This window comes from Lepidochelys kempii, chromosome 2, assembly GCF_965140285.1.
Source record: "Lepidochelys kempii isolate rLepKem1 chromosome 2, rLepKem1.hap1, whole genome shotgun sequence".
NCBI lineage: Eukaryota > Metazoa > Chordata > Testudines > Cheloniidae > Lepidochelys > Lepidochelys kempii.
This window is the reverse complement of record NC_136381.1, coordinates 60269184-60285457: the sequence shown is the minus strand read 5'-3', so window position 1 is coordinate 60285457 and position 16274 is coordinate 60269184. Positions and strand designations below refer to the sequence as shown.

General features: G+C 41.1%; 1 protein-coding gene across 8 annotated transcripts in view; it reads left to right on the top strand.

The window, feature by feature from the left end:
* C2H8orf34 (chromosome 2 C8orf34 homolog) overlaps nt 1-16274 on the top strand; it is a 366689-nt gene that overhangs the window by 179254 nt on the left and 171161 nt on the right. For all 8 annotated transcript variants that reach the window (XR_012157171.2, XM_073330917.2, XM_073330918.2 and 5 more), the window contains exon 9: nt 12880-12965. Coding sequence is in view for 7 of the 8 variants with exons in the window: in XM_073330917.2 (XP_073187018.1) it covers nt 12880-12965 (86 nt within the window). In the remaining variant the exon portion in view is untranslated. The remainder of the gene's footprint in view (nt 1-12879; nt 12966-16274) is intronic.

The following is a 16274-nucleotide window of genomic DNA, read 5'->3' as shown; positions in this document are numbered from 1 at the left end:
AGGTGGTGGAATCTCCTTCCTTTGAGGTTTTTAAGGTCAGGCTTGACAAAGCCCTGGCTGGGATGATTTAGTTGGGGATTGGTCCTGCTTTGAGCAGGGGGTTAGACTAGATGACCTCCTGAGGTCCCTTCCAACCCTGATATTCTGTGATTCTATATCCTGCACATTGCCAAGAATCATAGTGCTGCAAAGCAGGACGTGAGATTAATAGCACTGCACAGTTGCATGACAACCGCCCCTGAGGTGATTTCCTGACTCCAAATTGATTCCTGACTAACCAGTAGCAATCTGCCGTTGCAAGTTTTCCACAGTGCGATCGTCACTTGCTTCTCAGCTGTCAGTGCAGCACTCATTTTGATATCCGTGTGCTGGAGAGCTGGGGCAAGTTCAGCTCACAGAAGCAGGAATCAACATTCCCTCTAATTTTTGACAGAGGTGTGCACAAAAAATTTCTTCTGTGCAAATTATTGTGCGTGTGGTGGTTTGCCATCTGCGCGGGGTTTAAGATCTGTGTGTGCGCACACATGCACACAGCCTAGAGGGAACAGTGGCAGGCATGTGGCCTGAAAGTTCTGCAGCTACTGCTCGTCATCCAAATCCTGCATGACAATGCAATCCCACCAGGCAGTGCTTGTTTCTCAGGCCCAGAACTGGCACTCCACTGTGCTCCATGAATACCACCACCAACGTTGAATTGTTTCCCTCTGTGTCCCACAGCAGTCTAACCTCCAAGGAATCATCAGGTTCCTTGCGGCTCCCCTTGCAGCTCTGCAAATACTGAAGGATCATGCGCCCTGTGCTCACAATGCTCATGACAATAGTACAGAACTGTGCAGGCTCCATGCTTTTGTCAGAGATGGCGGACAGTGAAGATGAACACACAGGTTTGTTGGATTTTGAAAAAGGTGTGAAAATTATGGGACGAAGATGAAATTGTGGGATGGAAAGCTCTGCATTATGAATTGACCTCAGGCTTCCACTCAACTGTGCATGACTTCTTTCGGCCCCATCAGGCATTGCAAAAACTTCCCAAAAGACCTTGCATTGGATGGTAGTGAATTACACAGTGGAATACCTACCTATGGTATTCTACATCAGTACACTCTACATCAGTACAAGTGCTTCTGGTGAGTATGCTCACCACTGACACAAGGCACCAACTATGCACGCACACAAGCGATGTACTAACTGTGGTAGCAGTATGCCGACATAACTTTGTAGGTCAACATAACTTTTCAGTTTAGACATGGGCTCTGTCTGTGAACTAGCAGTGGTTCATTAGAACTTTTTTTGTGTTTCCAGCAAAACTTTATGCAAACATTTATGCTCTATCTGAATATCCATAAACACTGTGAGGGTGCCATTCACCAGTGAATTTTTAATTTGTACAATATTCACTGGGGAAAATTGCATAGCATTTTCCAGCCTGGCTACCAGTTTCACTTACTATTATTGCATTATGGTAGCACTGAGAGGTCCCTGTCTAGATGAGGAGTTCACGCAATTCAGAGAATTGATCTAATGTATTTTAACCTGAATCTTGCCAATTGAAAGATTCAATTGGCTGAATAATCAGCTTTGCTCAAGCCTGAACCTTTTCAAAAACTTCAGCACCTGTGCATCCACACAGATCAGTAATGTGTACACACTGAAACATGTGACACCATTTCTGGCAATATGTAGAAGGGCTTGGAATATTGCTGTGCTGATTTTGGTTTAATTTAAGAAGATACTTTATAGGATCACGGTCTCTTTTTCACTCTCTCCATGGCACCTAAGGTATTCCATCAATCTATCTGTTCTTCTAATATATTGATATAGCACCCATTAGATATGATCAAAGAGCAGTGTAACTGATGTTGCATAAACAGCTATCCTATTAGATACTGCACACATTTGAAAACCTCATGAAAGAATGGAATAATGCAGCTTAACAGGGGCTAATAGTCTGGAGCTGAGTACCACAAAAAACAATGAACTTATCTGGACTCGGCAGACAATACTGACCTATTTTTCCATCAAACGTGACAAGTTCTGAGGAAGAGTGACAGTAAGAGAAAGGCGGCTAGTTCCATCACCCAGTCTGCGATCCCCATCCCTAACACTAGCAAATGGAAAACCATAAAGACTAAGGGGTAGATTTTGGATTTGCCACAAACCTTGTAGATGGGGTAGTGTTGTAATGCACTGTCCCAGGAGCAGTGCAGAGAAAGAAGCACCTGTTATGCGTGCCATCTCTTTCCACTCCTGCCTTACTCAAAGGGGGAAGTAGTCTGTTATTGGCCCGTACCAGCAAATACAAACCCCACAGAAGACAGAAAGGAGTTATGGAGCTGTTAAGGGCCTAGGCACCTCCACCCTGACACCTGCAAGGCATGCACAGGCTGGAGGAGAAGTTTAAAAGGAGGGCAGAGTAGCTCGCTTGCAAGCAGACAGTGGAGGTGAACTGAGAACACTCTGAGCTCATGAGAATGAACTCTTGCTGTGTGAGGTGTGGCTTTAGTGATCTGACCAAGCCTACATAAAAGGGACCTGTGACTCTCTGAAGTTTAGAGACTTTATCTTTGTGTTTAATTCTTTACTTTACCCTGTGGGAACAGAGGGGACTGATAGAAAGTGATCCCAGGAGGCAGCCGCATAGAACCTGATCTGCCTACCGATGGACCCTGGATTGGAGCCAGGTGGAGAGGGTGAACCAGGGCTTCCCTATCAACTCCTAAGGAAGAACAACCATGGAAGTCTGTCCCTTGGTAGGGAACTTACTTAGGAGAACACCTTAAAAATACAAGAGTCTGGAGCATAAGACCCTGATTCAAGGGGGAAGACCTGGATTGCTTACTTAATCCCAAAGATCTCCCTGTTTTGGGACTCACTCACTCTCTCTCTCTCTCTCTCTCTGAATTTGAAAACATGACCTGAGTGGAGAGCTAAGTCACTGAAAGGACAGACCACAGGGTGCAGAGACAGAGTAAGGAAGGGGAATACCCAGGAGGAAGCCAACCTGCCACACCCCTGCCCAACCACTAGGCTGCACTATAAAATCTGGACTGGTGTAGAGAAAGTGAATAAGGAAGTTGTGGTTAGATGTTGATAGATGTTTGGCGCTGTGTGTGTGTGTGTTCCCTCTGTGTGCTGCCCCAGCCCTGTGCAGACAGCTGGCACGGCAGACCTCGAGCAATGACCACAAGATCCCTTAAGGGATGAAGACACCCAATCAGGTTTATTGTTGACACAGCACAGTACTAATATCCCGCAGACTCTACCAGACCACTAATACATGTATGCCTGTAACAGTGAACCAGCTCAGTGAACAGCAGGACTTTCTGTTCCTCCCTAAGCCAGACAAAGATACTCCCCCTGAGATACATCTTTATACCCCGATACAAACAAGTTAGTACTACCCCCTGACATAGTTACTGCCCCCTGACATGGCTAGGTATTACTCATCACCTTGTGTATGTTGGTTTGATTAAAACATCTTTATTACATACTGTCATCCTGACCTTATCTTTTAGGAGGGATCAGTGTGTTCCTGTTATCCTTGGAGAATGTTTTTGTACAATCCTTGATATCGGGATGTTCTGGAATCACTTGATATGAGGATGTGTTTGCATGAGTACTCTGTGACTAGCACTTCTTAGGAACATGTATTTCTGCAATATTAGCCCTGTTCTTGCCAGATTCGGTGAGCAGGTCCTGCCTTATACCAAGTCTCTAATACAAGGGCTTATGTCTCAGGCTGTCTTCCTACTTCAGAAGTGTTATTTAGTCCTTCACATAACACAAGAACAAGGGATCACCCAATTAAATTAATAGGCTGCAGGTTTAAAACAAACAAAATGAAGTACTTCTTCACACAACGCACAGCCAACCTGTGGAACTCTCTACCAGGGGATGTTGTGAAGGCCAAAACTATAACAGGGTTCAAAAAAGAACTAGATAAGTTCCTGGAAGATATTACCCAGGATGGGCAGGGATGCAGCACCATGCTATGAGTGTCCCTAACCTCTGTTTGTGAGATGTTGGGAGTGGATGAGAAAGGATGGATCACTTGATGATTGTCTGTTCCGTTCATTCCCTGGCATTGGCTGCTGTCGGAAGATAGGCCAATGGGCTAGCTGTACCATTGATCTGACCCAGTATGGCCGTTTTTATGCTTCCCCCACGGGCCACAGGTAAAGTGGCATAAACCTCAAGAGGGGACAGGGCTTATTTGGGAGCCTGAAGAAAGGGCTGAATTGAAAGGGCCCAGAGTCAGGGTTGTAGATCCTAGTGAGGACAAATACTGTTTAATTTATTAGACTCTAATACCTGGTAAGGGGTTCGTTTTGACTATGTGAGCCAGCTGGAGGGCCAAGGCCTCTGACAACCGAGGTGATTAGGTCAACAACCTACGGAGTGCTAGGAATGGGCAAAAGATTACAGTATCTCACCCAGCTGCAAGGAGGTGCTCAAGAAGCTGTCTCTGAGTACCATATTTTGGGGCACACTCAAGTATCAAGCACTAAACATCAAAATTTACCTAACCTGTCCTCAGAAGTTGCAAGCACAAAAAAGGAAGCTACTGTTTATAATCAAGACTGAGGTGTTCAAAGCAGCATGTCAGAAGGTGTGTGTAAGTCCCGACATTACTTCGAAAATCTCGTTCTTGGACTTTCATCCTGGTACGCTGAAGCCCTACAACATGTATTTATTAAAATGATAATTGATTAGTTATTGTGTGCTGCTGACAGCATGGTCGTTGCTGTATCCACACTTAGAAAAGATCTGCTTCAAGAAGTTTGTCATCTAATTAAAGCTGACAGCACTTTCGAAACAAATGATACACTGGCTGACTGTTCAACCTTAAAGCAAAATAGGTCTCATGGAGCGATCACTGAAAGGATCTGCAGAAGAACATTAGATGTAAAGGAAGGATTTGAAAAAAGGGAAGGTTGTACTGTAATGAACAATCTTGCTCTTGCAGAAGCAAGGATTACGTTACAGAATAGGTCTTTTTGAAAAATCTAACTTTTATTACTGATTTTTATAATGTCTTTTATTCAAAGGTCTCATAGGGATTTAAAATCGTTGTAATAAATATGGGCTTGCACAATAATTTACCATATCTTAACTGAACATTAAATTAGTTTATGTACAGTACAACGATAAAGTCTTTTCAGTGTTCTAGGCAGTAATCAGTTGCCTCTCACTCACAATAACAAAGCTTCTCTGTCAGAGCCATAAAAAACCTTCATAACAAAGAAATTGAGGGATTTGAGACATGAAATTTACACTAAAATATAGATATTTTAAAACACAAATTATCAAAATGACTGTATTCAGAATCTCTAATTTGTAAACACTTCCCTGATAGGAAGAAGTGTGATAGACCAGTAATATAATAATAGTGTGCAACCATTATTAGATCTTGAGATCTTGGCGTCATTGTGGATAGTTCTCTGAAAACATCCACTCAGTGTGCAACGGCAGTCAAAAAAAGAGAACAGAATGTTGGGAATCATTAAGAAAGCGATAGATAATAAAACAGAAAATATCATATTGCCTCTATATAAATCCATGGTACGCCCACATCTTGAAGACTGCGTGCAGATATGGTCGCCCCATCTCAAAAAAGATATATTGGAATTGGAGAAGGTTCAGAAAAGGGCAACAAAAATGAGCAGGGGTATGGAATGTCTGCTGTATGAGGAGAGATTAATAACACTGGGACTTTTGAGCTTGGAAAAGAGATGACTAAGGGGAGATATAATTAAGGTCTATAAAATCATGACTGGTGTGAAGAAAGTAAATAAGGAAGTGTTAGTTACTCCTTCTCATAACACAAGAACTAGGGGTGACCAAATGAAATGAATAGGCAGCAGGTTTAAAACAAACACAATTAAGTATTTTTTCACGCAATGCACAGTCAACCTGTGAAACTCCTTGCCAGAGGATGTTCTGAAGGCCAAGACTATAACAGGGTTCAAAAAAGAACTAGATAAGTTCTTGGAGGATAAGTCCATCAATGCCTATTAGCCAGGATGGGTAGGGGTGGTGTCCTTTGCCTTTGTTTGCCAGAAGGTAGGAATGGGTGACGGGATGGATCACTTGATGATTACCTGCTCTGTTCATTCTCTCTGGGGAACCTGGCATTGGCCACTGTTGGAAGACAGGATACAGAGCTAGATGATGCTTTGGTCTGACCCAGTATCGAGATTCTTATGTTCATTATAGAGTGCTATAGTTCATACATGTATTGTACTTTGAAAGCATAATTAGTCCTCACAACATCCTTGCGACATACATAAGCCTTATTATATAGCTGGGCAAGGTGCTTGTGGGAGCTGAACAACTGTGAAAACGACGCCATGTAGTTTGGTACCTAAATACGGATTTAGATATTTAACTTTAGGCATGCATGACAGAACAAGAATTAATACTCAGAAATTCCTGAATAGCAGTCTCATACTCAGTCAACTAGACTATGCTCCTTCCCTGTAAAAACCGATAGCAAGGAAACATCTCAGAAGTATAGACTCCAGAACGCCAGATCAAGTTCTCTGTGAAGTCAGGCCTTAAAGCTAATATGAAAAATGGGGAAACTAAATCCCTCTGCAAAATACAAACAGCCTTCTGAATTTGTCTGACAAAAAAGGAAGAAGTCAAAGTTCACCCCACATATAAAACACTTTCCCAACACTATGTCAGAACTGGAAATTAGATTGGAACAACAATTCTCAAACTGGTGACTCATGTGATGGCTGTCAGAATGGTGGTCAATGGAGAGCTAACTAGTCATATGGTGGTGGCTTTTCTCTTTCTTTCCAGCTGCTACATAACAGTAAAACACATTTCATAATGCATTAAATGTTTTCTTGTAACTTTTATATTGAGAGGCTTGATGAAGCTGTCCCTGGAATGCCATTTGTGCACTGGCCAACAGAATGGAGGGTGGGGGGTTTTCCAGGTGATCCATGAGTCAATCTCTCTAGTAAGATGTTTACACTGAAAAAGTTTGAGGACCCCTGGATTGGAAGATATTAGAAACCCCCATTTTAGCGTAGCCCAGTGACAAGGGAAGTTTGATTCTTGTTGGCAATTGGATGTTCCATTATCAAGAGATGTTTTCTCTTATCTCACCCTCCTTCAGCTGGGCCAGTAGGAAACGGGAACTGTATATCTAAATTTAAGAGTGAGTTATCCCAAATGCATATTCATAATGCCTCCACTATCTAGGCCATTAACTAATGGGAAAACAAAACATAATTTAATCTCTGTGAAATCCCCCTACTGCATCTTGCCATCTTGAGAATGGAAAGATGAAATATTAATTCCCCATTAGTCTGTCTTGTTTTCCTTTTGGTTTGTAACAATGGAACCAGCGTAGCAGTTTAATATCTGATGCTTCTTAGGGGACTGCCTCTTGTACTTGAAAGGAGATGAAGTCAATAATTCTATGAGGTCTTTTCAATCTCTGACATCTATAATCGCAGGAGTTGCCGTGTGACTTTTGGTAGTTGTGATATCACAGAACAATGCATTTTGGGATGTTCCTGCCACACAGGAATTGCCCTTGAGAATAGAAACAATAATTTTGTATTGTATTAGCCAAAACTAATTTCTGTGCGGAATACTCCCAACAGCCTCATCTGTAGGAGGGTTTGCAACATAATTCAAGCAATAACTCAGATTTTTATTTTAGTTTAGCAGTACACATTTAAGCAGAGGCTGCATCTCAGGCAATTGCACCTGGTCAGTTTAATATCCAACTGCATTCTGTTTTGATAATATGAATGCTCCTGTTGCAGTCTGTATCTTAAAGAATTTGACCCTAAATTCAGAGGCTTCAATTCAGTAAAGCATTTAAGCATGTGCTTAACTTTAAACATGCAAATAATTTCATTGATTTAAGTGCTTTGCTGAAGCAGGGCTATAGTGTGCAGTTATGTGTCACCTCCATGATTGTGATGGTTAATTTTTCACTTTTCAGGGTACACTTTATATGATAAGATTTAAAAAAAGATTGTCTTGCTTGAAGTAGTCACTTACAATTTTAGTGCGTCAGTCACTGCTGAGAGAATAATTAGCACTGTAGCTAAGAGGGCATCTATATGCAAATATATTTTCAGTATTTCAGCAATATTATATACTGTGTAAGTGTCAGAAACATTTATAGAGTGTATCACCCTTTCAGAAGATAGGAAGTCAAAAGAAATATTTTTGTAATTGGATTTTAAAAGGAAACTAATGTTTCTTATTGCTTACATTAATCACTGCCATTTTTCAAATAATACTGTGCTTATAGATTATTTATTTTATTTTTAGGAGTATGAAAAGAAGTTTTTCAAAGTGCTCGATAAAAAGGTTCTCTAATTACAACCTTGGATTTAATTTTTGAATTGGTCTTTCCTTCCTCTGATGTGGACATGGGGGATTTTGATAGAAGTGTTTCAATGAGGGAATGTAGCTAACATTGTTACTTCTGGTTTTATATCGCCTTATTTTCTAAATGTGCAAGGGGCCAGTATTGCACTGATTCACGTACATGCTCATGTATCTTATGCAACTCTATCAGGCCTGATCTCATAGTCCTTATTCAGGCAAACCTTGATCCTGGAATCCCTGGGACTTTTGCTTGTGTAAGTACTGCAGGACTGTGCCCTTAGTTGTACATAATCTGAGAAGTAATAATTCTTGTATATTTATACAAATTGCTGTATATGCTGCAGTTCAGAATTTTTTACAACTTCTCAATACATTTTATGGCCCAAATCCTGCCTTGGTTTACATCATCTGCAGCTGCAACCACATAGGGGTTCCACAGAAGTTAAGCTTAGCACAGCAGTTTAGAATAGCAATAACACTGTAATTTCTGCACAGAAATCTCCAGGCTGGCCAGGGGGTGTTGCCATAGAGAATAGGGACTCCCACTCCCTTTTGCCTCCTGGCCAACTTCCAGAACCCTTCCTCTGCTTGGTCCCAGGAGAGGCAGGGGGATGGTAGCACCAGGTTGGTATCCTCTGGTTCTGGATAGATAAAGGTTTGAGTAAGGTGCTTAAAGAATGCCTCCGCCACCACATGCTTTAGCAGAGGCAACAACTGGGCCCAAGGAAATGGCATTGCGTGCCTAGATACAGTAGAAGTATCTACATTTGTCTCTCTCGGAGACCCAAATGCAGCTGATTTCACAAAACTATACCAATCACCTCTACTGTAGGAGATCACTGTACAGACAGTGTGGATGTGGAAAAATATTGGATATTAGGAATCAAGTATTGACCCACATTAAAGAAAATAACGTGTAACACCAGAGGGCAGCCAGCTATTTCAGAAAGGTCTTGTTACCTGAATTAGATTTAAAAGGACACACTGTCAGATAAGCACAATTTTCAGAAGTATTTACTAGTTAGGGGTTCCTCACTTTCTGGATGCTTTGCAGACAAGGGGCCTGATTCTCCATTGCCCTGCACCCATGTCATCATTTACACCAGTGCAGAGCGATTGTAAAATGCTACCAAATCAGACTGGTACTATTTTATATCCCCTTTGCACTGGTGTAAAAGACTATGCAAGATGAAGGGCAAAGAGAATCAGGGCTTAAGACCCCTATACTGAAGAGTTTTTACCTTGAGTCCTGTGTGGAATCAGAGTCAGTGGAATTGCATGCAAAATCAAGGGTCTACGCATGCCAATCCCTTTGCAGTATCAGATCCTAAAGAATTAACAGAGGTCTTTGTGCAGTGCTTCCCATGCTAATAGTGGCTGCAGCATGATGCAACATAGCTCCCCTTAGAAGACGTTCAGCAAGAATAAATCAACAGGAAAGCAGCATAAACCAAGAAAGGAGTAGCAAGTCTGATCCTTTTTTCAAATGTGATGCTACTCATAATTTAGTGTGTGGCATCTAAATACTATGGGAGCAACACTTAGAAATGCAAAGAAATAGAGTAGATTAGATAGAAATGCCTTCTTGGAGGAACTGAGACAGAGTTCATCTGTGATCTGAGGTACTGTGTAGTTTGATTCAGTAGTTTGAGATATACAATAAAATTTAAAACATATTGTATAAGGATGATGTCTGTGTTTACCAAAACCACTAAAAATCGAAAATGAAGGCAATAAAAACTTTGAAAAACTTTTTAGGAGACCTCAGGACAAAGGAAAAATATTTTAGCACTTAAAAGACAATATTTTTGGTGTAGCAACAAAATAATTGCATTCTGTAGAGGAAAAGGCACACAGTAAAAGAATCTGTTTAATCCTAGCACTCAATAAGTGAAGTTATGTAGGAGCTGTGTGATTTTTAGCCTTTTAAGAAGAGTTTGGTAAATCTAATGTATATTTATTTAACTTTACAAAACGAAAATCCATTTTAATATATGTCAACATGTCAGATATATTTAAATAAATACATTGTTGCATGCTGGAATGGAATCCAGATTATGACAAACAATATTTTTCCATACAAAAACTCCTATGGAATGGTTCTCTGAATGTTCAGTCCTGAGCAGAGACCTTGTGTACCTTTCTATGGGGCATATGTCCTAAGAGATAGCATAGGACAATACTCAAGTGGCCTATTCGTGAACAAAATCAGTTCATTGTGTAAGGGGGTGAAGCGGACAACTCATCTACTGTTCAGGCAGGAGGAGCAGAGCTATTTGGTTGGTGATGTGAAGACCAATCAAACTTGTCTTTGATCAATCCTTATCCCTGTTCTCATGTTGCTTCTCCTTGCCCTATTGGAAAAGCAACTGCTTCAGGAAATGGAAGTTACTATAGCCCTAGAACTAGGGGCCCAGATCTTTGCTCTGCTCAGCCTAACTGATTTAGGAGCCTTCATCTCATTGAAAGTTATTGGAACTTAGGCTCCTAAGTACCAAAGTCACTTCTGAAAATGCACCTATCTCCAAATGGAAAACACTTGAGTTCAGAATAGCTGAAGCAGAACCCGGGATACTTATGGAGCTTCTGTTTTGGAGACCACTGAAGCCATTAAATAGCCCTAATGATATTTCTAAATGTTATGTTCTTACCGTCTGGAGCAACTTCAAATGAAAGTTTTCATGGATTTGTATTGGGCATTATGAGATGAACAAAAACTATCACAAAGGTGATAAGGGCAAAATCATTAAAATAATGGCTAAAGATGCTATCTTCTAGAAAACAATAGACAAAGAGAAGATAACTTACAACCCAAATGTTACAAGAGGAGAAACAAAGTCGCCAAACTGGTGTTGGGGAGAGGGTGAATAGCTGTATGACCTCAGATTACTTTGAGATTGGAAATGAAAACCAGCCAGTAAGAAAAAGAGCAGCATGGCTTGGATTAACCAGGTCAGAGTGAGACAATGACAGAGTGAGGGAGTGAGCACTGAGAGAGAGAGGGACATTCTTGTAGAGTTTAATTAGATATGATTCTGTGCTTGTAACCTCAAGGTTTTGTTCCAGTGAGCTAGAACGTTGTCGTTCCTAGACTCTGCTAAATGCATTCAATTTAAATTTGTTTTTTAATATTCTCCATGTTCTAATAAACATCACTCCATTTAAGATTAACTATAGATAATTGACATTTATATGCGATTAAGTGCTGCAAATCATTACCCAAGGATGAAAACAAGACTCGGGGTTCAGAGGAGCCTGAAGAGGGCAAGTGGGACTCATCTAAGCACTTGATTAGAAACATAAGGAAAAAGGGCACTTATTCCTAAAAAGTGCTGCTGAGACACTGATTGCAGTCTGTAGACGCAAAGAGGAAAGCATAGGGAACTGAAAAAAGAAGGTGCTTTTACACACATTTTCTCTTCTGTAAAAGTATAACTGAAAATATGCAGTGGTGTTGTAACCATGTCTGTCCCAGGATATTAGAGAGACAAAGTGGATGAGGTAATATCTTTTACTGGATCAATTTCTGTTGGTGAAAGAGACAAACTTTCAAGCTCTCACCCACCTTGTCTCTCTAATACATATAGAGAGATGCTTCTGATTGGTTTAAATGGGTTATAAAAAAAACCCAAATTCACATTAAGCACTTAGTAGCATATCAAGACATTTGAAGGCAATATCCCCAACTGGAGGATATCTCCATTGGACCCATAAATATTAGCACAAGTCTTACAAGATTATGTACGGGAGATTTCAGTTGAATCTTTCCCCAGGGTCAGTTTCTTTTACTGAACATTTTGGGATGTGTGCTAGATGGTGCTACTCTGTAGTGTCCCCTTCAGGGCCATCCATGGCACCGCAGGCACTCCCTGCTTTAGTCCACAAGTTCTTGAAGCTTGAAGCAGGGTGGGCTGTGCCATCAGTTTAGCATCATCCTCAAAACAGTCAAGTAACAAAATAATAAATTCTTAATTTAGCTTTCTGTGCCTTTAAATAAACAAACAAAACTCAAAGGAAAGCACTTAGTGGTGGTGCCTGAAGGCAAGGCTCTGACCTTGCCCCTGGGTTCTGGGCTAGCACTGAGGAGCTCCTCTTCTTTCCCACGTTCACTCAGAACTGCCCCCTGAGACGAACCAGGCAAGCCTTCTTAACTTGGCCAGCTAGCTCCCGATTGGTCAGTGTCTCCTCCTGGCCATTCTAGGCTTTGGAGGACTAAATCTTGTTGCTAGCCAGTCTGAACAGGTTTTCCTTGCACAGAGGTGTCAGGGCACAGAGGTGTAAGACCTCAAGCAGGGGGCAGAGAAGGCTATAATGTGGATAATGAAAGTTTGCATGTTTGAATCATGAATATCTATTTTCTAGCTAATATTGTCCTTTAATATTTGGAATGTTAAGTGGTTGGATATGGCCAGAAATAAAGTACCCCAGTCTCATATCTACAGGTCAATTCAGAAAGGACAATTCAGAAATCTATATTACATAATGTTTACATACATGTTTTTCCTCATTTAGACTGCAAGGAGGTAACTTGGCAGAAACGGCAGAGGATGTCTCACTAGTGTCTCAGACGACTGAGCAAGCGGCATCAGATTCCAATGGTAAGTTATACAATGTATGTGCTGCTGCCCTTCACAGCAAAACATAATAATGAAGAAATAGTGGGGTCAAATAATATATTGTAGTAAAAAAATAATTAAATACATTTAGATTTAAACTCCACACCAAAAAATGCTTGTCCAGCACTGATCATCCTTGACAATAAAAATGAGTTATGCAATAGCTCAAAAGAGCAGTAGTACTTCTATGATTAGGGTTGTGCATTGAGATCATACTAATCAGCAGTGAGCAGGCAACCTACATTTTTCTCCCAAGAGAAATCCTGCCTCCAACTGTCTGAGCCCTCCTCTAATTCCCACACCAACATATGGGCTTTGTGGTGTGCCTGGGACAAGTTTGGGCTATTTTGGGCCAGGATGGGGAAAAGTGGAAATGGGCCTTTTTGTGAATGGTCTGCCAGCAGGCTTCTCACTTTCATACCAATGGGGGGGGTCTAGCCTGATCTCAGCTACAGCAGTTATGTCATGGGGAAGGAGGTAGCCCCTCAGATTGGAACAGTTTTGGGTACAAAATGTCTAGATGTAAACAACTTTGATGTGGATCTTTTTGGATTTTATCAGTCACCCACCAGTTAAGCCATTTTTGAGCCTGGTAATAAAAGCAAAACAAAACAGAACTACTGTGGACTGTAACAAATCTACTTTTACTTATTTCACTGAATGTCTGCCCTCCTGTATAACTGGAGACAATAGCAACCTAAATCTTCTGCTGGTATTTGGATAGTCTTCAATTGTTGCCTCATTCCTCACCCTCATTTTGCGAACAGTGAGTGTCAGCGTTTGTAACTGAGTATGTGTCACTAAATAGAAAATTGCGCTTTTGTTTGGAGGTTAGTTCTCTTCCTCCCTGCCCAAACACCATTGTCCCAAACCAATAATGCACTCTGCCATGCTGTCACAGAAGGATATCTCCATTGGACCCATAAATATTAGCATATGTCTTACTCAACTGAAATCTACTGTAGATAATATTGCCTTTCCCCAAAGTTGATTTCTTTTATTGAACATTTTGCGATGTGTGCCAGGTGGGGCTACTCTGAGTTGCCCCCTTCAGGGCCATGCATGGTGCTAGCAGCAGAAGGTGGGCAACATGGACTTTAGTAACTCAGTCAGTGGTTATGGGTCCATTATAGGAGAGGGTGGATGAGGTTCTGTGGCTTGCAACGTGCAGGAGGTTAGACTAGATGATCATGTTGGTCCCTTCTGGCCTTAAAGTCTATGACTCTATGACAAAACACTCCTGCTATGGGATGTTTCAGAGTAACAGCCGTGTTAGTCTGTATTCGCAAAAAGAAAAGGAGTACTTGTGGCACCTTAGAGACTAACCAATTTATTTGAGCATGAGCTTTCGTGAGCTCCGATGAAGTGAGCTGTAGCTGTAGCTGTAGCTCACGAAAGCTCATGCTCAAATAAATTGGTTAGTCTCTAAGGTGCCACAAGTCCTCCTTTTCTTTTTGCTATGGGATGGAGACTCCTGCATCTGATGGGCATTTGGAGGAATTGAGGACATCCCCAAATCCTGTGCTTCCTCTCCAAAGATACTTAAAAGAAAGGAGGGAGCAGGTTTCCTCAGTAATTGGCAGGCAAGTGGGGCAGGGACCCCCACCTTACCCCACACACATCTGCCTCTTGTGCACAAGGAGCTGCACAGTAACAACCCACAACCCAGATAGACAAAAAATATAGCCTCCAGGGAAGAGGAGAGATGGCAGCAGTCATGTACTGCCAAAATTTTAACAAGGGCTTCTCTGAGAAATGTTCTGCCTCATATGGCATTCCCTGGGCAAAATATTCTCTTCTTAAAATGTTTTTTTCTTAAAGTGTTGACTAGCAATATATTTTGATTGAAAAATGACTCTTTCATAAGTAGGCACAATCCAGAAATAGGCATGAAACTCATAGCTGCCCAGCCGATCAATCTTTACTATATTTACAGTACAACCTGATTTCTCCATATCTTATATTTCCCTGCAGTTGGTGTTGCATATGTGGTGATAATCATCTCCAAACAGTAGAAAATCTTTTAAATACTGTTGGAAAACTCCTACAATACTAAGCAGAGCTATTTGAATACATTTCCAATTTTTAGTTACATCCTATGAGAATGCATCATAAGATAAACCTTTCTGCTAGGGTTTTTTTTTTTTTTAAATCAGGCTTGTCCAATGTAATTTGAGTTTATTTTCTGTTCTTAGTTATCACTGCTAATCATGCTGTACTCCCTGCTGAGAGAAGAGTTATATACTGAGAAATGCTGATGCTAACCATTGATTCAGAATACAGGAGCACAGTGCTGATGCTTAGCAAAATTAAAGTGCATGCCTCTGTTTTTGGCTAGTGATCTGCTACTTAGATAGTGGGCATGATGTTAACTTATTAGATCTGGAATACTTCTCTTGTACATTTTAGAATGTATTGGGTATAGAATGAATTCGCTAAATATCTGGTCTAGCAACCCATACTCATGATCATGCAGGATCATGCAATTCAGCCAACTGAAGTCAATGTGATGATTTGTGACAGGATTGCTTATGTGAGTAAAAGCTGCAGCATTAGGCACTAAACTAGGTTCACTGAGAATTCAGGGCCTAATTTTGATTTCTACTATGTGGGTTTTACATTAGCGTAACCCTGTTGAATTAAATGGATTCATGGATGATCTAATCTAATGTTAATAAAATTAGACCCTCAGTATTAAGATTTTAGAATACAAGACTTTTGTAATAATGTTATAAATCAACTCTTATCTTTGCATGGAACCATATATCTTCACTAAAAATGACAAGGAGAGGAATTTAATAGCTCAGTACCAAATACTGCTCACAGCAAACAGCCTGAGTGTCCCTAGGTTATGTTACAGGAATTTCCATGGAGGTTAGGGGTGGGGAGAAGCAGATCCTCCACAGGTCTGTCATGGATTCACTACCCCAGCCTCTGCTCTTTTCTTGGCATGTCTCCAGCTGGGGTCCATGGTGGTGAAGACACTCTGCAAAGCATTCCTCGTCTGCTCTGCAGCAGGACCACAGGAGTCCCATTGCTGTCACAATGCTATCTGCTGTTGGGGAAGCAATATTCCCTTCTCCCCTCCCCCCCAGCTTGCGATTTTTCAGCTTGAATTCTGAGGAATACTTGCTGCAGCAATTAAAGCATTCACTTAACAACTAATAAGGGTGTGATCCTGGCCCCCTCATGTAAAGAAGTGCACCTTACTCTGCAAGAAGTCCCCATGAAACCAGGGAGAACAGGCCCTAAATGTGAAAACTGTAATGAAAAATATCATCTTGAATTGAA